Source organism: Rhinoraja longicauda, chromosome 25, assembly GCF_053455715.1.
Source record: "Rhinoraja longicauda isolate Sanriku21f chromosome 25, sRhiLon1.1, whole genome shotgun sequence".
Lineage (NCBI taxonomy): Eukaryota > Metazoa > Chordata > Chondrichthyes > Rajiformes > Arhynchobatidae > Rhinoraja > Rhinoraja longicauda.
Genome location: NC_135977.1, coordinates 21514250 through 21541118, shown reverse-complemented (window position 1 = coordinate 21541118; position 26869 = coordinate 21514250). Strand labels below are relative to the sequence as shown.

The window sequence follows — 26869 nt, the reverse complement described above, 5'->3', positions numbered from 1 at the left end:
TGTTGCCGGGCGGACTGCGCATGCACCGCGCTCCTGTTGCCGGGCGGACTGCGCATGTGCAGCCTGTTGTTGCTAGGCGGCGGGCGCGGGCGCGGTGCGGCCGTTACTAGGCCGGCGTCGCGCATGTGCGGCACGGATGCCGGAGAGGGGGGCGGGGAAGCGGGAGGCTCACAGGCCGCGGCCTCAGCCTCAGCCTGCAGGCGGCGAGCGCCACGGCTACGGCCCGCTGGACGTGCAGCGGGCGTTCCTCACCTTCTACCTCACACACTTGCTTTATTTTTATTACCTGTTTCTGATACTGTACCTGCCCTGACGCCGGCTCCAGTGATGAACGACCAGTCGACCCTGCTCCTCAGGAAACAGCTGGCAGGTACGAGCAACGCCGAGCCCTGCTGGAGGTTGTGGCGGCTCAGCCTCGACCAGCAGCTCCCCCCTGTCGCCTGTGGTGTGCAACATGCAACAGTGATGTTCAATAGCTAACAATGGCCTGTTTCCTTTATCATCGTTACTTTTTTGCATATCTTTCATTCATTTGTTCTTTATCTCTCTACATCACCGTCTATATCTCTCGTTTCCCTGACTCTCAGTTTGAAGAAGGCTCTCGACCCAAAACGTCACCCATTCTTTCTTCACGGAAATGCTGCCTGTCCCGCTGAGTTACTCCAGCTTTTTATGTCTATCTTTGTGTTCAATAGTAATGTGTGAATTCCTCCTGACTTCAATTAGGTCGATATAAACATGTATTCCTACTAGTGCATCAAATCTTCCTGACTTTAACTCGAGACTGTCACTATTGATATTTATTCCTATTAGTATTTAAATTCTTCCTAATTTTAACTCGAGACTCACTATTGATATTTACTCCCTTTAGTATTTCATTTCTTCCTGACTTTAAATCGAGACTGTCACTGTTGATATTTATTCCTTTTAGTGTTTCAATTCTTCCTGACTTTAAATCGAGATTGTAACTATTGATATTTATTCATATTAGTGCATCAATTTATCCTGACTGACTTTGATTCAAGACTATTGATGTTTATTCCTATTAATGTATACTTTAGACCAGTGTCATCTGTTATTTTTGCAAGCCATTGTGTTGTAACTTTTTTATCCCCAACCCCTCCCCCTCAAAATCTGCATTATCATTGATATGATTATCATTAAATCTGAAGAAGGGACCCGACCCAAAATGCTGTCTGTCCATTCCTTCTGCTGAGTTCCTCAGCAAACTGTTTTGCTCAGTATTCTACCATCTGCAGTTCCTTGTGTCCAAAATAATTGCAGGTTGAGCAGAAGGGAATTCTCCCTGTTTTCAGATGTGACGATGGCAGATCATTGATCTGAATTGTTAGATGCTTCCTCTGTTGCTGCCAGGCCACCTGAGCCATAACAGTATTTTCTGTTTTCTTTCAGGTTTTCAGCATCTGAAGGATTTTTTTTTAGCCAGGAGTAATTCTTTAGAGGAACAATTTATTTAGCCAGATGGGTAAATAAATGACTGGAGGCCCAGTCATTAGGTATTTTAAAAACAGAGATTGATAGATTCTTGATTAGTAAGGTTAAAGGGAGAAGGCAGGAGAATGGGGTTGAGAGGGAAAAATAGATCAGTCATAATTGAATGGTGGAGAAGACTCGATGGGACAATTGGGCCTAATTTGATCCCATGTCTCATGATCTTATCTGATCATACATGCAAGAAACATCTTTCCTGCCATCATTCACTACTGTTATAACCGTTGATGAAGTATTTTTAACCTGAAGCATTAACTCTGTTTCGTTTCCACAGAAGCTACATGGCCTGCAGAGTGTCATGTCATAAGGAATAGCAGTAGAAATAGGCCATTCGGCCCATCAAGTCTACTCCGCCATTCAATCATGGCTGATCTATCTATCTCTCCAAACCCCATTCTCCTGCCTTCTCCCCATGATCTCTACTAATCAAGAATTTATTTAACTCTGCCTTAAAAATATCCACTGATGACCTCTATAGCCTTCTGTTGCAAAGAATTCCACAGATTCACCACCCTCTGACTAAAGAAATGTCTCCTCATCTCCTTTCTAAAAAAACGTCCTTTAATTCTGAGGCCTCTAGTTCTAGACTCTCCCACTAATGAAAACATCCTCTCCACATCCACTCTATCCAAGCCTTTCACGATTCTGTATTTTTCAATGACGTCCCCCCTCATTCTTCTAAACTCTAGCGAGTACAGGCCCAGTGCTGACTAATGCTCATCATAGGTTAACCTACTCATTCCTGGGATCATTCTTGTAAACCTCTGGACCTGAAATGTTTCCAGCAATTTCTGTTTTTTTATGAAAAACGTATTGATTACCTACTTGGATTTGTTCTTTGAACGCTGCAAACATAAATGTGAAACATTGACCAGTGGCACCCGATTTCAATTACAAATATTACAGTACTTATGACAAAAATAGAGACACAGGAACTGCAGAGGCTGGAATCCTGAGTAAAACACAAAATGCTTGAGGAACTCAGTGGGTCAGATGGCATCTGTGGAGGGAATAGCCAGATGACATATAAGTTGGGAACCTTTTTCGGACTGTTGAGAATGGTCCTGTCGCAAGATGCTGCCTGTCCATTCCCTCTACAGTTGCTGCCAGACCTGCTGAGTTGCTCCAGCACTTTGTGTTTTGCTTATGGCAAAAATAATTTTTAGATAATATTTGGTGATGCTTTTATTTGGCTAAATAAGATTGTTAAAATCCATCTTTTACTTTGGCAGTTACTGTAAAACTCCAATAATTTAGCGCTCTTTCGGACTTTGGTGCCTGGCTGGCAGGTTTTCCACACTATCACAGCATACTTTTGTTTCATTGTTTCTTTACGTGATGGTACAATAGATTTTCCAATTGACCCAGTGTGTTGAAATGGAGTGGGGAATGCTTTTGCAACTTTAGCTGCAAACTTGTACATGTGTTTGAGACCTGAACTCCTGCTTCATCTGGCCTGTACTCTGGTCCCATGGCTCTAGTTGCATAGTCTGCTTGCACTCTAGACCCTGGCTTACATTCTGTACTCGTGAGCAAGCCAGTTGCTGGATCATCAGAATTTCTGAATAATCAGATGCTGATTTATCTTAGTTTTAAAATATTTGGGCTGTAGACTGGCAGTTGAAATGGAAGAATATTTAAGGATATATGTATTTAGACTCATACAGGCCCTTCGGTCCAACTTGCCCATGCTGGCCAACATGCCCCAGCTACACTATTCCCACCTGCCTGCATTTGGCCCATATCCCTCCAAACCTGTCCTATCAGTGTACCTGTCTAACTTTGCAATAGTCCCTGCCTCAACTATCTCCTCTGGCAGTTCGTTGCATGCACCCACCACCCTTTGTACGAAAAATTTATTTTCTGGTATGGAGTGAATATTCTGGTCAGAAAATGCTTTTAATTTGTAACACTTCCTTTTCTAACAATATATTTTTAATGTTACTAACAGAAGGCATTTTTGGAAAATGAACAAAAGCTTGCAGTCTCCTAATCACTTGTGCCAAATAAGAGTTTATACACTTTGCATGCTAACCCACAAAAGGTTTATTAGAGTCATGTTCAAAAATAACCTTTATAATATAGAAACAAGGACTGCAGATGTTTATTTACCAAACAAAACCCACAAAGTGCTGTAGTAATTTAGTAATAAGATTGCTTATTGCTAAATAAGGGTTTATCTTATACAATCTTATTACTAAATTACTACAGCACTTTGTGGGTTTTGTTCCTGGAGAAAATAGATAGGTGACGTTTCAGGTTGGGACTCTTCTGACAAAAGCATTGTTTCTGGTTAATTTAAAATTTCTTATGACACTGTTTCATTTGTGTGTCTTTTCTTTTTCCCCAAGAACTAAATAAGAATCCAGTGGATGGGTTTTCTGCTGGATTAATAGATGATGATGACATATACCGATGGGAAGTTGTCATCATTGGCCCACCCGATACTCTTTTGTAAGTTTGTAACACCAAAAATGAACTAAGCTAAAATACTAACTGAACTGCCAATTAACCACTTAACTTTAGTGTTTGGAAGGTCGGTATCGTTACAATATTGAGAAAGTTGGTATTGTTACAAATATTTCTATACTTAGGAATTATCAGGATCTTGATACCAAACCAAAAACTATTCCTCAGGTATGGGTAATCTGGGATTTAGTAACTGCATCATGTACTAATTAACATGGTTTACTTCACTACAATGCTTCCACTTAAGAAGTACATTGACTGTGAGGCACTTTGATAAATGATAAAGGGGTTAAAAGCAACGTAAATGCAGATTTTGCACCCTAGATATTACCATAGCCTGTGACCACTCGCTTTAGGTCTGATTTAGCTCTTGGGGATTCTATTGTTAAGTAACGTACTATTGTGTGAAGAATTTCATTGTTCCAAAGTTGTGCAAAGATTAAGTCCCTTAATACATTTTAATTTTCCAGCAAATTTGCCATGGATGCTGATATATTGCTTACATTTAAAAGCCTCTTTTTACAATTCCTTGTCTCATGAGGCAGGTTAATATAATTTGACAATGAATGTTGTGATGTTCATGACATCTAGGAGACTGATTAGGAAAATATTCTATTATTCAGCAAAATCTTATACAACATGGGATATATACAATATATCCCATACAAAATGGACATGTTTTTATTCATCCTTTTTCATTTATTTTGCCTAGTGAGGGTGGATTCTTCAAAGCTCACCTTACCTTTCCCAATGATTACCCTTTGCAGCCGCCAAAGATGAATTTCATCACGGAAATCTGGCATCCAAATGGTAAAAATGTCTATTTATGATATCAAACATATTGATTGAATTATAACTTTTTAAACCAGCAGACAATAGATGAATTTTGTGTCTTGTTTTATTTTAGAACCATTTGAATCTCTTAAGTTTCAGAGTAAACTGTAGTTCTGTTTCTGGACTTGATTATGAGCGTGGAGCTCACAAAGTTGATACCCACTTGAGAGAGGATTTATATAATGGATTAAATCCTACAAATGTTTTATGCAATTCTCTGGCTCCTTGTGGCCAATACTGACAAACTCAGCTGCAAGAATAGCTGGGTTAAATTAACAGTTAGAGTTTAGGATAGAAAGTACAGTTCTTGCTTTATATTTGAGGGATTGAAAACGGAAAATGCTGAAAGCATTCAGTGGATCTGGTGGCATCTGTAGATGAAAGATGGTTAATTTGGTTAACTTCAAATACAAGACTGAGAACTGGGAAAGACTGTTTATACAACAAAAAAAAGACAGATTGCTGGAATAACTCAGGTAGCATCTCTGGAGAACATGAACAGGTGATGTGTACCCTAGTTTTCAGTTGCTGAAGGAGTGGGGGAACAATAGGTTGAACCAATCTCTGATGGGGCAAGACCAAATGGGATAATATGACTGTTATAAGAGATTCTTCTTTAAACGTTGCTTATAGTATGGTTTTTGGACATGGGGTTACTAATGGAGAGAGACAATTTAAATCACAGGTAGATGACCGGTGGGAAAGGAGAGTTATGATATGATAGGAAGAACAAGTCACCAAATGTTAGATAACTCAACAGTGAGTTCAGAAGACTACAACGTGCCCAGATGGAAGATGCGGTGTTGTTCTTCAAGTTTGCAATGTGCCTTGTTGCAATGGTGCAAGAAGTTGCAGTCAGACAGGTCGGAGCAGGATGGAGAATTAAAGAGGCAGGCAACTGGAAACATGTAGTCACTCCCGTCAACTCCATTGTGGAGCTCTTGCCTTCAGTTACTAAATCTTCACAAAGTGTTGGAGTAACTCAGTGGGTCAGGCAGCATTCCTGGGGAACACAGATAGGTGATCTTTTGGGTCAGGACCCTTCTTCAGACTCAGTTCCTCAGCATCTGCAGTTCCTTGCTTTTAATGTCTGCAACTGTAAATGTACCAACATCAGTATTGGATGCAGTGTGACCCGCTGAGTTACTGCAGCACTTTGTGTCTTTTTTGGTAAACCAGCATCTGCAGTTCCTTGTTTCTACTAAATCTGCACTTGGTTTCTCTAGTATGGAGGAGACTACATTAACAGTATTGGAAGAAATGCTGGTAAAAATTCCTTCACCTAGGAAGGCTGGATCCCCGGGTAGGAGAAGGAAAGAGATTAAAGGACAATTGCACCGAATGCTTAGAAAAATACCATTAGACGGAGTGATTGAACGAGATAGAAGAGTGAATAAGCAAAGGGAGTGATTTCTTTGAAATGCTGAAAAGGGTCGGGGCACAGTTGTGTCTAGTGTAGAACCTGGTTGGATAGGTATTCAAGAAGAGTCTTCTGAATGCAGGATCTGGTGAACGGAAGATGAGGACTCGGGGAACTCTGTTCTTGGTATGTGGAGTAGGACTGAGGGTGAGGAAAGGTGCTCTCTCCATTAATGTAGCCTGGTGTACTGGGCATAGCCCAAAGACAAAGAACCATAATCTGCTACTGAATGCCACATTAATCCATTTAGTCTCAGACCTTCAGGGATATTCCCTTTGTTCTCACGATCACTGCAATTGAAAACTGACTTTCTTTTGTTTTCTATTCCTTGTGAAGGATTGTAGACCTGAAACATTAACTCTGCTTCTCTTTCCGTGGATGCAGCCTGATCTGCTGAATGTTCGAGCATTTTCCATTTTTATTTCAAATTTTTAGCATAAACAATTTTTTTAATTTTTGTTTTTTTGTTCAGGGAAGGTTTAGAATAATTTATTTGATTTATTTAATTGCCCAAAATATTTTCTGCAGTTATAACTGATTTTGAAATACATTCCCTGATATTTGTAGACTGATAAAACTGTGGATGTATTTTACAATAGAGTGTTTGTAAACTTACATCAACTGTAATCACCCCATGCAGGACACTGTCACTGCACTGAGTAGCTCCTTCAGTGACAGACTCCTTCACCACAAGTGCGTGAAGGAGAGATATAGGAGGTCCTTCCTTCCCTCTGCTGTGAGACTGCACAACCAGCACTGCTCCCAGCAGACGAGTCAACAATAACAGCTAAGAACACACAGAAAACTGATGACAATTTATGTATCTTTTATTTATAGTGAATGATCTCTTGCTATCCACTTTGCTGCTGTTACACTAAATTCCCCCGGTGTGGGACGAATAAAGGAATATATTAAGTAGAAAGAAACACAGAGTACGTCCACATATCTGGTAGTTATTGTTTTTGGTTTAGTTTAGTTTATTGTCATGTACATCAAGGTACAGTGAAAAGCTTTTTGTGCATGCGAACCAGTCAGAGGAAAGATTATACATGATTACAATCGAGCCATCCACAGTGTACAAATACATAATATAGGGAATAATGATTAAAGTCAGATTAAAGAAAGTCCAGGGGTCTTCAATGAGGTAGATAGTAGCTCAGGACCGCTCTAGTTGTTGGAAGGATGGTTCAGTTGCCTGCAGATGAATGCTGCATTCAGTTTATACGTCGCTGTAACTTAACTAGCTGTTGATTTGATATTACCTTTTTATAGCTTTGCATTTCATTGATAAAACTCTGGACCACTCAAACCATTTTTCGTTTTACAGTTGGCAAGAATGGCGATGTATGTATTTCAATTCTGCATGACCCCGGTGAGGATAAATTTGGTTATGAGAAACCTGAGGAACGTTGGCTCCCCATTCACACTGTGGAGACTATTCTCATCAGTGTCATCTCCATGCTGGCTGATCCCAACAGTGACTCCCCTGCTAATGTTGATGCTGCAGTAAGTATTTGAGAATTATTCATTTTTCATTGGCCAAGTGATTAGTAACTCCTTAGGGATGGATTTCTTGGGAAAACCAAATGTGTTTAGATAGAGAATAGAAAACTCAGTATCAAACCTCGTCAGGAGTTTAAGAGATGAAGAAAAATAAATTAAATACATCAATTGAATAAAAGATATCAGTTGAACCAACTTTTTCCTCTGTATAATTTGAGCTGACGATTTTAAACTGCAATTGTCAACCTTTCATGCAGAAAGAATGGCGAGATGATCCTTGGGGTGAATTCAAGAAGAAAGTTGCTCGGTGTGTAAGAAAAAGCCAAGAAATGGCATTTGAGTGAATTCTTCCTCCAACTTTGTGGTAAGTGTTTGTGAAAACTCTTAACTGAATAAGCTGTATTCATATTGTGACAAAATACTGCCCTCTATTTGAACTATCAAGTTCATTTATTTTCTTTTAATATCAGAATATAAATAAGCAGGAGCAAGCCAGGTAGTCCCTCTAGTCTGTGCCACTATTCAACAAAATCATGCCTGATTTCTGCCTGTTCTCCATATCCTCGACTCTTCTTTAATACATAAACGTGTATCAACCTTGAATATATTCAATGTCTCAGCCTCCATTAAATTAGTGTAGAGCATTTAAAATATCTGTTGTCGTCCCCCCCGAGAGACAATTCCCTCTTATCTGTCTTAAATGGATTACGTTTATGGAAATATGGCCTCTGGTAGACGCAGAAAGCTGGAGTAACTCAGCGGGCAGGCAGCATCTCTGGAGAGGTGTGGAACCTTGTCAAAGGCTTTTTGAAAGTCCGGATACATCACACCCACTGGCTCTCCTTTATCCATTCCACTTGTTACATCCTCAAAAAATTCAAAAAGATTCGTCAAGCATGATTTCCCCTTCATAAATCCATGCTGACTTTGACGGATCCCGTCACTGCTTTCCAAATGCGCTGCTATAACAACTTTAATAATCGACTCCAGCATCTTCACCACTACCGATGTGAGGCTAACTGATCTATAATTCACTGTTTTCTCTCTCCAGTCTTTCTTTAAAAGTGGAGTTACATTAGAACAGTTCCTGTGAACTGGAAGGTAACCAGAATTGAGAGAGCATTGGAAAATGATCACCAATGCATCCACTATTACTAGGGCCACCTCCCCCAGTACTCTAAGATGTAGACCATCAGTCCCAACTGTTTACCTAACACCATTTTCTGACTAATATGGATTCCCTTCATTTCCTCCCTCCCACTAGATTTTCGGTCCCCTAGTATTTCTGGGAGATTATTTGTCTTCTGTGGTTCTGCTGTGTGCGACCCGGTGGAGACAAGAACAACTTGTGTAGTCCTTTCTAAAATATACTGTGTTTGTGAAATAATAATGGAAAGGAGCTCTTGAACCCCAATAAGGGGGATTAGGTGACTTTTAAAAAAAATGTGACCATTGATATTATCTGTGATTTGAAATCTATTTTCAGGAATCATGAAAGAGAAGAGACCTCTTTTCTCACTAGCCGCTGACAATTACATCGTGGATGCCAGCCTGCAGCTCAGAATTCTACGCTGATAAGCTTGGACACAGAGGAGCCCTCATCCCAGAAAGAAACATTCACTGAGAAGAAATATGGTTCCCCCCTCCCTGGCAATTGATAGCAACAAAAATGTTTTAAAATACCTTAAGTTTCATCTCTGTTATTTTCTGCTCCTGCCAAGAATTAGTTGTATTGATTTAAGTATATTTTGGATTTGGTAGGGAATCTGTCACATGAAGTGAGGCTTATCTTTGCACTTGTTAAGAGTGCTGCTGCGTTTGCCTAAAAGTAATTTGCTAAATCATTACGTAGCATTTCTCGATCAGCAGTTTTGCAGACAAATCTTCTGGGTACAGTAATAGTTCAGAGCTCGGTATAAGAGTGGATAACTCAAAATACCTTCCAGTTTCCCAGTTAAGCCATTTGCCAATTTCAGGAAGTGCAGAGGCAGTTGCCGTTACTGCATTTGTTGCCATATATTTGTAAATTATATGTGAAGAGTTATTTTTGAATAACGACGCATTTAGATTTTATCAGGAGCCATTCGGGATGTTATTTGCTGTTTTTCTTGCTAGAAAATATGACTGTAAAACTATTCATCTTTAATTCTTTCACATTATTTCTATATTTGATCTGAGCCTAATAAACCAAATTTATTGTAGAAGTTGGTTGTGTCACCAATGGTTCTGTCTGTCATAGTCTTAAAATTATGAATATAACAAGATGGCCAAAAGAAGTGGCAAATATAATTGTACAAATAAGTTTAATTTAGAACTCCATTATTGTAACATTCAAATTGATTTTGGTGTGCCTAGGTGAAAAACAGAATCCAAAACACTTGGAAATTTGAACTCAAAGTGATTTACTTATTTAGAAACTGATTGGTATTGCAATCAAAATATCAGTTTGGGCTGCAGTGTGTTCTGGTGCAGTGCCGCAGCTTGCTAATGCTTTTTTAAAGCTGCTTTTGCATTTAAACATAGTCTACCATTTAAACACTTTTTCTAACAATTTCAGAGCACCAGCTGAGACAACTACACGCAAAGGATTGATAATGTTATATGTAACGTCCATTTACAGCATTGACCAGGCCTTTTAACTCAACAGGTCCATATTGCTGTATTTTGCTAGTTCAACTGTTCTTTTAAGATTGCATGATATTATTTGAAGAGGAAAGCATTCTGATGGTCTACCAACTATTTATTGCCATTTGAGACTTTATGCAAAGTGGCTCCCATATTTACTGCACCTTTAATCCATGGTCATGCAGCATGGAAACAGGCCCATTGGCCCAACTTCCCCATGCTGACCAAGATGCCCCATCTACACTAATCCTATCTGCCTGCATTTGGCCCATATCTCTCTAAACCTCTCTTATCCATATATCTGTCCAAATGCCTTTTAAATGTTGTTATCATACTCGTTTCCACTACTTCATGTGCCAGCTCGTTCCATAAAAGTTACCCCTCAAGTTCCTGTTAACTCTTTTTCCTCTCACCTAAAACCCATGTCCTCTAGTACTACATTCCCCTACTCTGGGAAAATCAGAACTGGCCATTACCTTAAAGCACCTGCCAAATTATAACATTGCCTTGATGTCTATTGTAGTTTTATTAGTCTTTTAACAGCCTGTTTTTTTTTTAGAAAAATCTATCCTTTGGGAATGTTTGGCAAAACTCCCAATTTAAACTAAGCACATATCTGGAAGAACTGTTCATACAAGACAATAATTATTCTCCCATCACTCGCATAATTCATACATGTTCTAAGGTTTTAACTCGTTTGTAACAAAAGTCATAACATTGGGGCGCAATAGATAAGACCACCACCAATTTCACTACATTGTGCACTTCTGTTAATTATTGTGCCTTTAACCAATTGGATCATCTTGAGATCTTCCTCCACAAAATCCATCTTATCCTTTAGGCTCGCCTTTTTGAATAGTTGTCTTGGTTATTTCTCCTTTCACATGCTGTTTATCTTCAATAATTGATTCAATATTGTTTATCACAACATGAAGCACCTTGGGATATTTTCAACATAAAAAGTTCATAAATGCAAGTTCATCATTTGTGTCCTATTCCAAAAGGATTAAAATGTAGCAAATATGTTTACTTGCTCAAATAAAATGGGTACATTTAATTCTTAAGTCTTAAAAGTAAAATTTAATGGATAATGAATAAAAAATTTATTAGTCAAGTATGTATACATACATGGAATTTGCCTTGGTGCATTGCTTGCTTGCAAACACTATAAACAGTAGACAATTAAAAATAAGGCATTATAATTTAAACGTGAAAATAAAGTACCAGAGTAAAAAGAGGCTATAGAGGGAAGTACTATAAAGAGTTTGTGGCCAGGGTGAGAGGGGTCAAAGATGATCTTACCCACTCGCTTCCTGGCCCTTGCAGTATAGTTCGGCAATGGGGGGTGGGGAAGGTTGCAGCCAACAACTTTCTCGGCTGATCGAACGATACGCTGCAGCCTCCGGATGTCATGCTTGGTGGCTGAGCCAAATCAGACCATGATGGAGAAGGCGAGGACAGACTCTATGATGGTGGTGTAAAACTGGACCATCATTGCCTGTGGCAGGTTGCGTTTCTTCAACTGCTGCAGGAAGTACATCCTCTGTAGGGCCTTTTTAACTGGAGTCCTACACAAGCCTATATATTTTTTAAATACATCCAAATGCAATAAACCTATTTATAATCATCAAGTGGAAGAGACTGTTACTGTGAACACTCATGCCTATCAGCTTGTGAAGTTCACCTGGATAATGAAGAATAAAGCTTTTGGTTTAAGGACCACTACCTGTAAATATTATCAGTATTAACAAAAGCGGTTCTATTATTATTGACTTTCCAATTTAACAAGATGGGTCCCTTTAAACTGGTTCAGTGAATAGAACCAATTTATTTAATTGAATTGAATAAATTTTATTAGCCAAGTATGCAAACATACAAGGAATTTGCCTTGGTGCTTTGCTCGCAAGGATAACAACACGATATACAGTAGACAATTAAAAATAAAACATTATAATTTAAACATGTGAAGAATAAAATAATAAAATAAAATACCAGAGCCTCATTCAGCCGACACTAGACCAGCAAATTAACAGCACAGATAAATGACCCAAATATCGACAGAGGAATTGTAATTGCCGGAATTGAGTATTCATTTTTATTTGCAGTGTTTTATCATTAAAAAGATAGGCTTGCTGTGTAATTCGCTGAGGTCATGACATTGACTCTACTTTGTCTAAATTCCATAACACTCTATAGTTTCTCTAATCAAGGTGTCTTACCATATTTCCATGATTCCTACCAACCAGGATTCCTCATGTTATGTCACCTTTTGCCCATTCAATTAACCCGTGCATATCCCTTCTGCAGTCCATCGCCTCATAACTTAATTTCTCTTTCTAACATCGACAAACCAAGATGCAAAATACTTGGTCCATTTATTCAAGTCATTAACTTGCAAATAGGTACCAATTCCTTGGCACATTACCAGCTATAGCCTGTCAACTTAAAACAAACCTATGTATCCCTACGTCCTGTATAGTCAGCTAACCACACCTCGGCACCAGGCCTGGCTCTTCTGCCGAGGAACCGGGAAACTCGCCTTAAGAAGGAGCCGCCAACCTTGCTCGTCCCCGAGGAATGGAGAGAAGTGTGGACACAAGAACAAGCAGAACCAGGGTCTTATCTTCTGCACCCTCGTGGTCGACTGCCAGAGACGCCCCAGAGTACAAAGGCTGAATGGTGGCCCGGTGAGGAGAGGGACGGTGGTTCGCTGAACGATCCGGATCGAGGCGATGACTGCAACAGGCCTTTATGGCCAGCTGCAGCTGGGACTGAAAATGGTGCCAAAACCTGGTGACTCTTGTATATGGTCTCAGTGAGCTATTTCTATACACTATACACTTTATACTTAGATTAATTTATACTAATTTACTGAACTTTATGCAAAAAAAAAATTCACTGTACCTCTTTAATATTGTGATAATAAAGAACCATTGAACCAACTTATAATCTGCCAGTTTGTTCTTCTCCTCCCCTTCCTCCCTCCTCAACAATAGCCTGAAGGGTTCCAACCCGAAACGTCACCTATCCATGTTGTCCAAAGTTGCCGCCTGACCTTCTGAGTTACTCCAGCACCTTTGTGTCTGTTTTTGTAAACCAGCATCTGTTGTTCATTGTATTCCATTTATAGTATAGTTCTTCAGTGTTAATCTATCCAACACAACATCAAATTGCCCCGAATTCCATCTACAATTCCCATACATGATCAAAAAAATTAAACATTATAAACTTTTAGAAACATTCTGCAGCATTTAACTGTTCATCACAATATTGCTGCCTCAAAACAATTTAAACTTTAATATTCCCATCTTTATACTACCAGTTCAGGGAATGTTTTTGTTAGATGTATTTTTATCAACATTTATATTTATTGAAACTTTTCAGAAGTTTGTCAACAACCCACATTTCACAAATGACTTCAATCAGGTCCATTTGATATTTAGCATTTTATTTGTGCTTTAAAAAAAAATCCACATCAGCTATATATTTGCTAAATCCTTATTAATCTAAAAGCGTTCAATTAACTTTTTTTCGTGTTATACAATTTAGAAAATCACATTCATGCACTTGAACCATGAATTCTGTTATACAAACCACAACTAATTTCATAATGGCAATCCAATGCCAGTTACAGGAGCGATAGGACCTTTGCTGTTAATACTAATATAGTTGTGCAGGTATCTTTAAATGATTAGGTACTCTTTTCCAATGGACAATATGCAATAAGAGTACCAAAAGGAAATCAAGGTACAGCTTTGAAATACCAGACAGCCTTACCTTGTGTTAACTAATGTACTAAACACTGTTTAGGCACCAAATTCCGCAGACGTATTTTTAAAGATCAGCCATTAGGTAGAAGCTTTCAAGTACATAACATAAAGCAGTTAATCTTGTTCACGTTCAATTGAAAAACTCTTCAGAATGACACTGTTCTTTTTATTATAACCAAACCCAGTATAAAATCGTACAAGACAAACCAAAAACTTTGTACATCTTGCTGCGTGACACATTGGCCTGATGCATATTTGTAGCATTATTACTGCCCAGGCGCTGATAGGCTTTTGTTCATGAACTGCTTCTTTATAAAGCATATCCACCACTAGAAAGAAAAACAAAAAACAATATTTTATGAAAAATTGCCGATGTGGTATCAAACCAGTTTAAATCAGCACCTGAATTATTTTGTAGGAAAGAACTGCAGATGTTGGTTTAAATCGAAGGTAGACAAAATGCTGGAGTAACTCAGCCGGTCAGGCAGCATCTGTGGAGAGAAGGAATTGTTTGGAGAGAAGGAATGGGTGACGTTTCGGGTCGAGACCTTTCTTCAGACTGAAGAAGGGTCTTGGCCCGAAACGTCACCCATTCCTTCTCTCCAGAGATACTGCCTGACCTGCTGAGTTACTCCAGCATTTTGTGCCTACCTCAATTATTTCTGCAGTTATAAAATTTGCCAAGCTATATGCAATGCAGATTTTCAACTTTTATCAATTTTCTGCCATCATCTTCTTAGACAAACCTGAATACAGTGTTAGTACACGTTACTTATATATCCAGTACTTTATTGTGACAGTACATAACAGTACGTATTCCTGCACCTCTAAAAACATGACTCGTACCAAGTACCAGCACCTCTAAAACATGACAGTATGCATTGGTACCGTGTACAAAATAACAGTACGCACTGATTCAGCATTCTGGCACCTCTAAAAAGTACTGAAACTATACCCTAGGTGATGGTAGAAAATTGACAAAAAAATGAAAATCTGAACTGGATAGTATAGTAGATTTTAAAATTGCAGTAAAATACAAATAAAGCAGTTTTAAATTATTGCAAGAAATCAACAATATACTTATTTGCCACATAATAGACTGTCATTTAACTCGTATATTGCCAGCCAAGGATCATAAAAGGCAAATGTATCATTTAAGGATAATATATGTTTGAAAAGTATAATCCATTAAGGTGTATGCATGTCCTTACCAGACTCATTTTAAATGAACCATAAGATTCTCGGAAGTCGAAACAGTAAGACTTGTACAGTAAGCATTGCTGCACTGAAAACTATGGTTAAGTCCCATTGATAATGGCAGGTTAGAAATCACTTCATTTTCATATCATGCGCATGTTTCCATGCTTTGCATGTTATTCCAAAAAAATGATATATGGTCAGCACACGATAATTAAAATCTCAAATTATCAGAAGCAGCAAAAATATTTCTGAATGTCATAAAGGTAACAAACTATTAAATGAACACGAGACAGAAATAGTTTATGATCATCCACATGAAGCATTTTGTTATTTTCCCATGTTTCTTTTGACTGCTTCGCTGGATTGTTAACATTTATGACAAATTCATTTTCAGAGTTTAATCTGAGTCACGCCAGACTTCAGGAAACAGATGTCTTTTAAACCACTAATCACCAGAGAAATAAAGTTTGGTAAAACTGCACATGTTAAGACTTCTAAAACTGCAAACCGATGTAATTTATAGTATAAGAAAATAACTGCAGATGCTGGTACAAATCGACGGTATTTATTCACAAAATGCTGGAGTAACAGCAGGCCAGGCAGCATCTCAGGAGAGAAGGAATGGGTGACGTTTCGGGTCGAGGCCCTTCTTCAGACTGATGTCTGGGGGGCGGGACAAAGGAAGGATATAGGTGGAGACAGGAAGATAGAGGGAGATCTGGGAAGGAGGAAGGGAAGAGAGGGACAGAAGAACTATCTAAAGTTGGAGAAGTCGATGTTCATACCACTGGGCTGCAAGCTGCCCAGGCGAAATATGAGGTGCTGTTCCTCCAATTTCCGGTGGGCCTCACTATGGCACTGGAGGAGGCCCATGACAGAAAGGTCAGACTGGGAATGGGAGGGGGAGTTGAAGTGCTCGGCCACCGGGAGATCAGTTTGGTTAATGCGGACCGAGCGCAGGTGTTGCGCGAAGCGATCGCCGAGCCTGCGCTTGGTTTCGCCGATCTAGAGCAGCGGATGCAGTAGATGAGGTTGGAGGAGGTGCAGGTGAACCTTTGTCTCACCTGAAAAGACTGTTTGAGTCCTTGGATGGAGTTGAGGGGGGAGGTAAAGGGACAGGTGTTGCATCTCGTGCGGTTGCAGGGGAAAGTGCCCGGGGATGGGGTGGTTTGGGTAGGAAGGGACGAGTGGACCAGGGAGTTACGGAGGGAACGGTCTCTGCGGAACGCAGTGAGGGGAGGGGATGGGAAGATATGGCCAGTGGTGGGGGTCCCGTTGTAGGTGACGGAAATGTTGGCGGATGATTTGTTGGATCCGCTGGCTGGTGGGGTGGAAGGTGAGAACGAGAGGGATTCTGCCCTTATTGCGAGTGGGGGGAGGGGGAGCAAGAGCGGAGCTGCGGGATGTAGAAGAGTCCCTAGTGAGAGCCTCATCTATAATGGAAGAGGGGAAGCCCCGTTTCCTGAAGAATGAGGACATCTCTGACACCCTAGTGTGAAACACATCATCCCGGGCGCAGATGTGGCGTAGACGGAGGAATTCGGAGTAGAGGATAGACTTTTTGCAGGGAACAGGGTGGGAAGAAGTGTAGACCAGATAGCTGTGCGAGTCAGTGGGTTTATAGTAAATGTCCGTCACTAGTCTGTCTCCTGTGATGGAGATGGTGAGGTCCAGAAACGGGAGGGAGATGTTGGAGATAGTCCAGGTATATTTAAGGGCAGGATGGAAATTGGAAGTGAAGTGTATGAAGTCAGTGAGTTCTGCATGGGTACGAGATGTAATTTATAGGATAGCCAAAAGGTTACATTTAATTAACTGTTGCCATACGAGTGAGTGGTGCTGCATATAAAGTTTGGTATTTTCCAAATGATTATTCATTTGAAAAAATGTAGATGCTTATAAACTTGTTTAAATTTAAGTACAGCATAATATTTCCACACTAAGAATTCAAGCTTACAATATCTCGCCTCACTCCACTGCACCACTAGTGGGCATAACAGGATATGTTTTGCTTTAAAAAAAAAAGATAAAAGTGCTGGAGTAACTCAGGAGGTCAGGCAGAGTTATAAATCCAGCATCAGCAGTTCCTTGTTTCTACATTCTATGTTTAGCTTTCTTCAACAAGATGAATGAATCACATACCCATGTGTATTTTTAGCTGACTGCGTGAAATATTTCATTATAGAGAAATCCTCTTTCCAGAATGATGTGGGTATTATGCCAGTTCAATATCATTGCCTTGGCCCAAACAAATTGCAGCGTTTTGTTATATAAGCTGAGAAGCCCAGGCAGGATTAATGACTGATCGCAAACCCAAGAGATATCTTCTGGTGATGAGTCCGAGTAGGTTTCTTTGCTGCCCCCTTTTAAAAACCATCACTTGTGATTAAACCTTTGTGGAGAGTAAATTACTGTTTCAATCTGTTTCTAAAAAAACAACTTTAAATTAGGTCCTTTCTTAAAACCACAACCAGAACGCCTACCTTGCTGGGTTTGTCAGTCTGTGGATCAAACACTTTTTCACAAAGTCTCAGGCCAGTTTCTTGCCTGAGCTGCTGCAAGTAACCCCTCATCATCTCTGTAAAGGTAACCAGAATTATAGGACGTTGAGTAAATCATTTCGCAGAACATCGATTTCCTCCAAACAACTGGGGCTTTGGAGATATAGCGTGGAAAATAGTTTTCCTTAATTACTGTACCAAAAGATACAGGGGAATGCTTAAATGTATTTTAAATGCAAGAAAGATATTTTTCTAAAACTAAATTCCCAAATGGGAAGTAATAATTTCTGCAGAGGAACTTCCACAATAAATCTTTGGATAATTGAAATCCTGCTGGCAAACTAAATTAGATATTTCACAATTAAGAAATAAATTTAAATTCATGAAATTCAAAGAGGAAAAATGTTAAATTAACAAAATATACATCCTCAGTTAAAATCTCTGGGAAAACAGTGAGAAAACATTTGTACGTACAATGAAGCAGATAATTTTTCACTGCAAGTCCCAGTTCCTAATCACAGCATCCTGTTCTCCAAAGAATTGGGAGAAAAGTTTACATTTCAGAATATCAATGATGGAGACAGAGAGCAAATAGGGTGCCTTTTACTCAATTGTGGATGGGGAAATAATATGAAGAACAGGAGGAGAAAGGAGGAGGATGCAAGGAACTGGTTTTCAAAAAAAAGATACCAAGTCTGGAGTAACAGCGAGTCAGGCAGCATCTCTGGAGATCAAGATTTGCTGATGTTTCGGGTTGATACCCTTCTTCAGATTGATTGTAGGAGGAAGGGGGAGAGAAAGCTGGAAGAGAGGAGAAGCAGAACAAAGTCTGCGATGGGCTGATACAAGTGATGGTGGGGGTTGATAGGCAGACGGTGGATGAAGGCCAGAGATGGAAAGGCAGAAGGTGTGAATCAAAAGGGTTGAGTTCATAAATGAAAGCAGAATTAGGCCATTCGGTCCATCATGTCTACTCCGCCATTCAATCATGGCTGATCTACCTCTCCTTCCTAACCCCGTTCTCCTGCCTTCTCTCCATAACCTCTGACATCTGTACTAATCAAAAATCTATCTCTGCCTTAAATATATCCACTGACTTGGCCTCCACAGCCTTCTGTGACAAAGAATTCCACACTCAGCACCCTCTGACTAAGAAAAATCTTCATTTCCTTCCCAAAAGAATGACCTTTAATTCTGTGGCTATGACTTCTAGTCCTAGACTCTCCCACCAGTGGAAACATCCTCTCCACATCCACCATCCAAGCCTTTCACTATTCTGTACGTTTCAATGAGATCTCCGTCATTCTTCAAAACTCCAGCGCGTACAGGCCCAGTGCCATCAAACACTCATCATATGTTAACTTACTCATTCCTGGGATCATTCTTGTAAACCTCATCTGGATCCTCTCCAGAGCCAGCACACCCTTCATCAGATATGGTGCCCAAAATTGCTCACAATATTCCAAATGCGGCCTTACCAGCGCCTTATAGAGCATTAGCATTACACCCTGTTTTTGTATACAAGCCGTCTCGAAATAAAGGCGAGCATTGCCCTCGTTTTCTTTACGACCGATTTGCCTTGCAGATGACCTTTTTGGGAATCCTGCACCAACATTCCCTAGTCCCTTTACACCTCCGATTTCTGGATTCTCTTCCCATTTAAACAACATCTACTGCCTCTCCTTTGTCTGCAAATTACAAATTGTGAAACTAGAGGAAGGAATTTAGGTGAGTGAAAGAAATTTAACCCAAAATAAATTTGTATTAATACACAAGACTGCAGATGCTGGAAGTTTGAGTCAAAAACAAAGTGCTGGAGGAACTCAGCGGGTTGGGCAGCATCTGAGAGAGAAACAGATGACGATTTGGGTCGGGACTCTTCTTCAAATGAAAGGATCCTAAACCAAAACATCAACTGTTCATTTCCCTCAGAGTGCTGCCTAACCCGTTGAGTTCCTCCAGCAGTTTGTTAAATTTGTTTCTCTTATGTTTTTTAATCAATTTTAAATAGAACTAAATTTGAATCAGTATAAATGCGCCACTTGCGTTGGAGGATAAATTTTGTGCTATAAAATAATTTCTAAAAAAAGGTCCCGAGTAACTGAATTCCTTGAAGCATTTTACACACTTTCCCGTGTTTTATATAAAAAAGACTAATGTTGCATTGACGTACCATCTTCCTGCTTGCGTCCTGGCTTTGCGTACATGGCATTGAGCGGGAATCCGGGCTCGCCAGGAATGGGGAAGTTAGTTATTCCCAAGGTGTACATTTCCTTCTCGCCCTGATTTTTGGAGTTGCACTATGTTTGGAATAAATATGAAACATAATTAACAGGTTCTAAAGTAATCCAGAAGGGATGAAAATACTGCACCATTTTACAATACAGAGACAACTGTTTATTAGTTTATTGATACTGTACAGTGAAAAGCTTTTTGGTGCGTGCTATCCAAAAGACTATACATTATTACAATCAAGCCGTCCACAGTGTATAGATACAGGATAAAGGGCATAATGTTTAGTGCAAGGAAAAGTCCAGTTAAGTCCGATTAAAGATAGTTAGAAAGTCTCCTATGGGGTAGATGGTAGGTCAGGACCACTCTCTAGTTGGTGATGGGACGATTCAGTTGCCTGATAACAGCTGGAAAGAAACTGTCCCTGTATCTGGAGGTGTGCGTTTTCATTCTTCTGTACCTCTTGCCTGATGGGAGAGGGGAGAAGAAGGAGTCTTTGATTATGCTGGCAGCGTGAAGTGTAGATGGAGTCAATGGAAGGGAGGTTGGTTTGCGTGATGGTCTGAGCTGCCTCCACAACTGTCTGCAACAACAATCTGAGTGGCAAGGAGTTCCTGGAATGTTTCTACTTTTTTCCTGCAGAGAAGGAAGTGATCACTTCTCAAGCTAATGCATAGCAAAACAGAACTATTCCAATCACCGCTCTGCCCGACTGAAATCACTTCCTGGTTCTTGAATTACACGCATCGCGGCATCAAATCATCTCAAGCAGCACAACAGAAATTAACATGTGCGCGTTGCCAGGGCCTTATAAGGACAGGGTGAAGGAAATTTAAGTATATCAGCATTGCTCCTTACCTTTTGTAGTTTTTTGAGGCATTCAGTGATGTAAAGAGTAATATAAATTAAGGTTCTATCAGCTTCATTCTGCAACAAAAATGTTGGACTTTCATTTGAATATTCAGTGTTGAAATAGAACTTGTGCATATATACCACTGTTTAATTAATTCCAGGCTGATCGGCATTCTAACAGTTCATAAGTTGCAGGAGCAGAATTTAGGCCATTTGCCCCATCAAGTCTACGCCGCCATTCAATCATGGCTGATCTATCTTTCCCTCTCAGCCCCATTCTCCTGCCTTCTCATAACCCTGACACACGTACTAATCAAGGGCGGCGCAGCAGTAGAGTTGCTGCCTTACAGCGCCAGAGACCTGGGTTCGATCCTGACAATAGTTTCTTGTCTGCACGGAGTTCGTACGTCCTCCCCGTGGCCTGCGTGGGTTTTCGCCAGTTTCCTCCCACACTCCAAAGACGTACAGGTTTGCAGGGTAATTGGTTTGGTATAATTTTAAATTGATTTTAGTGTGTGTAGGATAGTGTTAGTGTGCAGGGAATCACTGGTTGTTGCAGACTCGGCAGTCAAAGGGCCTGTTTCTGCGCTATCAAGCTCCATCTTAAAGATATCCATTGACAGCTTCCACAGCCTTCTGTGGCTATGAATTCCACAGATTCAACACCCTCTGACATTATCCCCCTGCCTTAATTTGAGAGTCTTTAATAGCAATAACCAAGGAAAATCCATCACAGCTTTTCAGATACAGCATACTTGCAATAATTTTTTCTTTTGTAATAATTTCATGTGTTCAAGAAATGAATATTAAAGAGGATGCCCCAGTATTAACAGAAATATCTGCCAACCAAATGTCTCAAATGACTCAACACAAAAGTTAATATGCGAGAACGTTTTGAACCAGATTTTAAACAGTATAAGACGGTTATACTGTATGACAAACATTTTGGTCTTCTGACCTTACACCATGTAGTTTTATGTTCTTTTTCAAAATGTTTCTATTTTCTTTATCTTGTTACCAACATACCAAGGCTCTAAGTTTTACAACAGTGCTTTCACAAACCAGTAGAAGAACAAGGAAAATAATGAATCAGAGTGATTCACCTTCATAGAACACTGATTTGGTTCCTTCCCATTAATTGAATTGATCGAATAATACAACAATGAAACAGGCTCTTTGGCCCACTGAGTCCACGTCAACCACTGTTCATACTAGTTCCATATTATCCCACTTTCACATTCACTCCCTACACACTAATAAGCAGGTCAATTAATCTATAAATCCGCAAGTCTTTGCAATATAGGAGGAAACCAGAGCACCTGGAGGAAAACCAAGGGGTCACGGGGAGAGCGTGCAAACTCCACACAGACAACACTCAGACAGATTTGAACAGCGCTGTGAGGCAGCATTTCTTCCAGCTGTGCCACCTGATCTGGAAATGTCAGGAAATAATGAATAACTCACTCATCACCAATCCATTTCCCAAATTTTATGTCAAAGAGAATTCACTTGCTGCATTCTCTGCATTATTCCCTTCAATACTTTGTAGATATGACAATTTTCTAGCCAGTGTCATATTCTTCAAAGTTGTCAAAATGACAAACTTACCTTTATTTCATAGTTTTTAAAGAAAACATTTGCTTTAAAATAGTAGATGGCTTCATCAATTACATCGATATCTTTGGCTGGAAGAGAAAAAATATTGTTGCTACAATAACCAAAGTGTATGGCTGCATCCTTCAAGCTAGTAATTAATAATCGTCCTTATTCTGTCCTCCCTGCAATCCAGCCAAGCAAAACATTCTACTAATTCATTAACATTCTTCTAAAAGCAACCCAAACTTGAAAAGGGAAACTTTGAGTATAAGGGTGGGCAGATCACAAAAAACTATGATTTATTGTTTGCCCCCTAAACAAAGTGATAGATTTCTTAGAACATAGAACAGTAGAGCACAAGAACAGGCCCTTCAGCCCACAGTATCCAAGACCATCATCAGCCCAAGAGCATCTCTTATCTACCTGCACATAATCCATACCTCCATTGCCTGCATATTCATATGCCTATCAAAAAGTATTTTAAATGCCACTATTCTACCTGCCTCAACAGCCACCCCTGGCAACAGAATTACCTTCTGTGTAAAAAAATTGCCATGCAATTCTCCTTTAACCTTTGCACCTCTCACCTTAAAGTTGTGCCCGCTAGTATAGTTGTGTAAATATATGTACTAAATCCAACACTTTGCAGGGACTTGTAGACACTTAAGCTGCAAGTCCCTGCAAAGTGTGTGGATTTAGTACACATATTTAACCAGTCTTTACTGGTTAAGAACTGCATTTTATGCATTTCAAAACAAAAATATTCCCCAGCAAATTTCATTGCCCCGACTTGCTCACATCTTTCTAGTGAAGCCCAGAAATACAATTTACTTCATAACCACTCCTTGCATTCTCTAAAAACATCCCCCATTTAACAGAAAAGTAGGTAAGATGGCTGCCAACACTCATGTTAAAAAGCTACCAGGTCTAAACAGTAACAAAATTACTTATCTTACAGTACCTCATATTACCAATCTCAATTTTATAAATTACTAGACAAAGTGGACCCATTGGGCCCAAACCTCTCCTGCATTGGTGCAGCACCATGTCCTCCCCCCCCCCCCCCTCCCCTCTCTCCTCAACCCCCCCCTCTCCCTTCCCCCCTCCCTCCTCCCTCCTCCCTCCTCCCTCCCCCTTCTCTCCTCCCCCCTCCCCTCCTTTTAAACTTTAAAATGTGAATAACTTTAAAAATATAACACCGATTTCAATAAAACTACTTGCATTATCACTAAAGTGACACTGGCGAGTAAGTTGGGCCTAAAATTGTCACGCTATCGTGTACCGTTTTGGCTGAAGTTCAGTCACAAACAAGATAACAAACGAGAGTTTTAGTATATAGATTGGGAGAAACTTGGAGAATGAAAGCTTGTACTCAGTAATTGCAGTGTAATGCTCTCAATGCAGCAGCAGCAGCAAGACTAATTGCGTTGCAGTTTAGGAATTTTGAAAATAGTGTAATGCAGCTGTTTATAAAATGACAACATGCAATGACAGAGTCTGGAGGGTGACAGTTGAATGTCAACATTTAATCTGTACGTACTTGGATAAGACAATTCTTTGTTTCTAAAATAACAACATGCAATGGTGTGCACAAATGTTTGTTGATCACCAAATCTTTTATTATTTTCCATTGGGTAGCACTGAACATACATTCCCCTAAATTGCATACAAGTTATTTTAAGTGTGCAACTACAGCTTCTCATTTAAGGTTTTCATTTCCTCTTGCAGCATGAGAATTTATAAGTTAATGCACACTTGTCTCCCTCACACTAGGAACTTATTAAAAATTATTTTGTAATTTAAAAATAGGTTTAGATTACAAAATTAACACCTACACCGCTTTCCCTCAGCACAACAGTATAACTATATTTAATGCATTAACCTTAAAACTTACTCTCTTTTGCAGCTGGCCCTTTGAATTGAGTTTTCAGTGGCAATAATGCCATATTTCCAATGAGCTTCACATCCGGGTCCATGAGGGTTGAATGATAAGCCTAAGGAAGAGAGATACAACAATGAAACATGCTTTCCCTTTCTATTCAACTTGAATATTCAATATTTTTGTTCCCAAAATGACTTTTTTTGCTGATGGGCATCTCAAATCCTAGAATAATCTATATAAAAAAGTACATAACACAAGTGCGGAGGAACTGCATTCTTCAAATCAGAGGGGGGGAGTAAGCTCAAAAAGATATGTGGGTTCACCTGACAATAATAAACTAAATTGACAAAAACTAAAAATGAGTGAGAGGAGGATGCAAGTGTGATAGGCAGGTGGGTGGAATAAGCAGCAAAAGGGTCAGGTAAAGAGAGAAGAGGAATGAAATGTAAAGCGGGGGGGGGGGGATGTTTGTGAATCAAAGGGGACGGGTGGGGATGCAAGTGGGCCAGGATAGTGGAAGAAATGGGAGAGAGAGGGGCATGTTAGGGTCAGGGACAGACAAAAGAGAGATGGAGAAGAGGGTTGTTAAGTGTAAGAAGGAACTGCAGATGCTGGTTTAAACCGAAGATAGACACAAAAGGGTGGAATAACTCAGCGGGTCAGACAGCATCTCTGGAGAAAAGGAATAGGTGATGTTTCGAGTCTGAAGGAGGGTCTCGACCCAAAACGTCACCCATTCCTTTTCTCCATAGATGCTGTCTGACCCGCTGAGTTACTCCAGGTTTTTGTGTCTGGCAGGGGTTGTTAGGGTTGGGGTCAGGGACACACAAAAGAGAGATGGAGAAGGGTTTGTGTAGGAAGGAACTGCAGATGCTGGTTTAAACCGAAGACAGACACAAAATGTTGGAGTAACTCAGCAGGGACAAGCAGCTTCTCTGGAGAGAAGGAATGGGTGATGTTTTGGGTCGAAAAGTCACCCATTCCTTCGCGCCAGAGATGCTGCCTGTCTCGCTGAGTTACTCCAACATTTTGTGTCTATCTTGGAGAAGGGATTTATTAGGGTTGGGGGTCAGGGCCCACAAAAGAGAGATGGAGAAGGGGTTTGTAAGGGTTGGGGTGAGGCAACAGGAAAGAGAGAGGGGGGAGGGAGATACTACTTAAAATTGGAAAACCTGCTTAAAGGTGCAGCCTGGCAGCAACAAATATTATAAACTTCAATTCATTCATTTCAGGGGGCTGAAGGGAGCGGTAAAAGGTTTCTCCCTTAAGTACACGAATGGGACCAAGAAGCCCAATGATGCTCCATTGCCAAGGCCTCACTGACCTACTTCCTGATACCCCAATCCCGGTATTAATTTGACATTTTCAATACCACGAATTAACTCGCATTCACCGAAACTTTAATATATTCCAAGAGGTAAAGCTTTAAAGCAGAATCAGGTGGAAAACTTACCGGCATTTTACAAACTTCAACGGATCGACACAACCCTTTCACTCAGTGTCTGTCGCTTCCGCTTGTCCCACCCTGCCGGGAGCGCGCACGCCGAACCTCGGAGAGCGCGCACGCACGTCGCCGGCCGCCTTCCCGGGAGCGCGCACATCGACCCACGTGATACGGGGGGGTCCCCCACTCCGCGCCGGCGCAGAAGCTGACCTCCGCCCGCATTGTGACACAAAGCGCTGACAGTAACTGAATGGGTCGGGCAGCATCCCCGGGCAACATGGATAGGTGATTTGAGGGGACGGGACATTTCTTCAGACTGCAATTCCTTGTGTGTCCCGCCTGCATTGTGATGATTGCAGCGTGGTGCGCGGAGAACTCCTCGCCTATCGTGAATAATGTGTCCAGGTATCTCTGCTCAAGTTATCCATCTGTGTTCAAAGGCTCATCAGCCCTCCATGCATTCCTGTTGTGGTTAATTGCATGAGGACCAAACTGGTAGCTCCTATGTGCCCTGGAGCCCATCGATAGCTTGCATGTCTGGAGCCAACAGGACAATTAAGTAGAAACAAAAAACTGCAGATGCTGGTGTATACCAAAGATAGACACAAAGTGCTAGAGTAACTCAGCGAGTCAGACAGCATCTCTGCAGAGAAGGAATGGGTGTCGTTTCGGATCAAGACCCTTCTTCAGAATGCTGCCTGTCCTGAGTTACTCCAGTATTTTGTGTCTGTCCCATTTACATCGTCCCATTTGCCTGGGTTTGGCTTTCTCAGCCACTCCCTACACAACACGGACAAGCTACTGAGACTAATTAATCTACAAACCTGCACATCTTTGGGATGTGAGAGGAAATCGGAGCTCAGGGAGGAAACCCACCAATCACAGGGAGAACATATAAACTCCACACAGACAGCACCCGAGGTCAGGGCCGTCTTAACGCATGGGCCTGATGGGCACTTGCCCGGGGCCCCACGAGCATAGGGGCCCCATGCTGATCTGTGTATGTTAAGTGACTTGCAATAAATAAAT

At 40.5% G+C, this 26869-nt stretch overlaps 2 protein-coding genes across 2 annotated transcripts; one reads left to right on the top strand and one right to left on the bottom strand.

Moving 5' to 3' along the window:
- The first annotated feature begins 115 nt into the window (after positions 1-115).
- On the top strand, positions 116-9942 carry ube2g1b (ubiquitin-conjugating enzyme E2G 1b (UBC7 homolog, yeast)). Its single transcript, XM_078421611.1, has 6 exons — positions 116-370; positions 3864-3966; positions 4694-4791; positions 7563-7741; positions 7996-8102; positions 9225-9942. Exons 1-5 carry the CDS (start codon positions 124-126, stop codon positions 8080-8082), a joined length of 714 nt encoding a protein of 237 aa, XP_078277737.1. The 5' UTR covers positions 116-123; the 3' UTR covers positions 8083-8102; positions 9225-9942.
- A 1566-nt stretch (positions 9943-11508) lies between these two features.
- On the bottom strand, positions 11509-25984 carry arpc3 (actin related protein 2/3 complex, subunit 3). Its single transcript, XM_078421615.1, has 7 exons — positions 25850-25984; positions 24409-24508; positions 22527-22603; positions 20925-20993; positions 20008-20134; positions 17817-17911; positions 11509-14462 (listed from the first exon to the last, which is right to left on the bottom strand). The coding sequence occupies exons 1-7, from the start codon at positions 25853-25855 to the stop codon at positions 14400-14402; spliced, it is 537 nt and encodes a 178-aa protein (XP_078277741.1). The 5' UTR covers positions 25856-25984; the 3' UTR covers positions 11509-14399.
- Between the last annotated feature and the right edge of the window lie 885 nt (positions 25985-26869).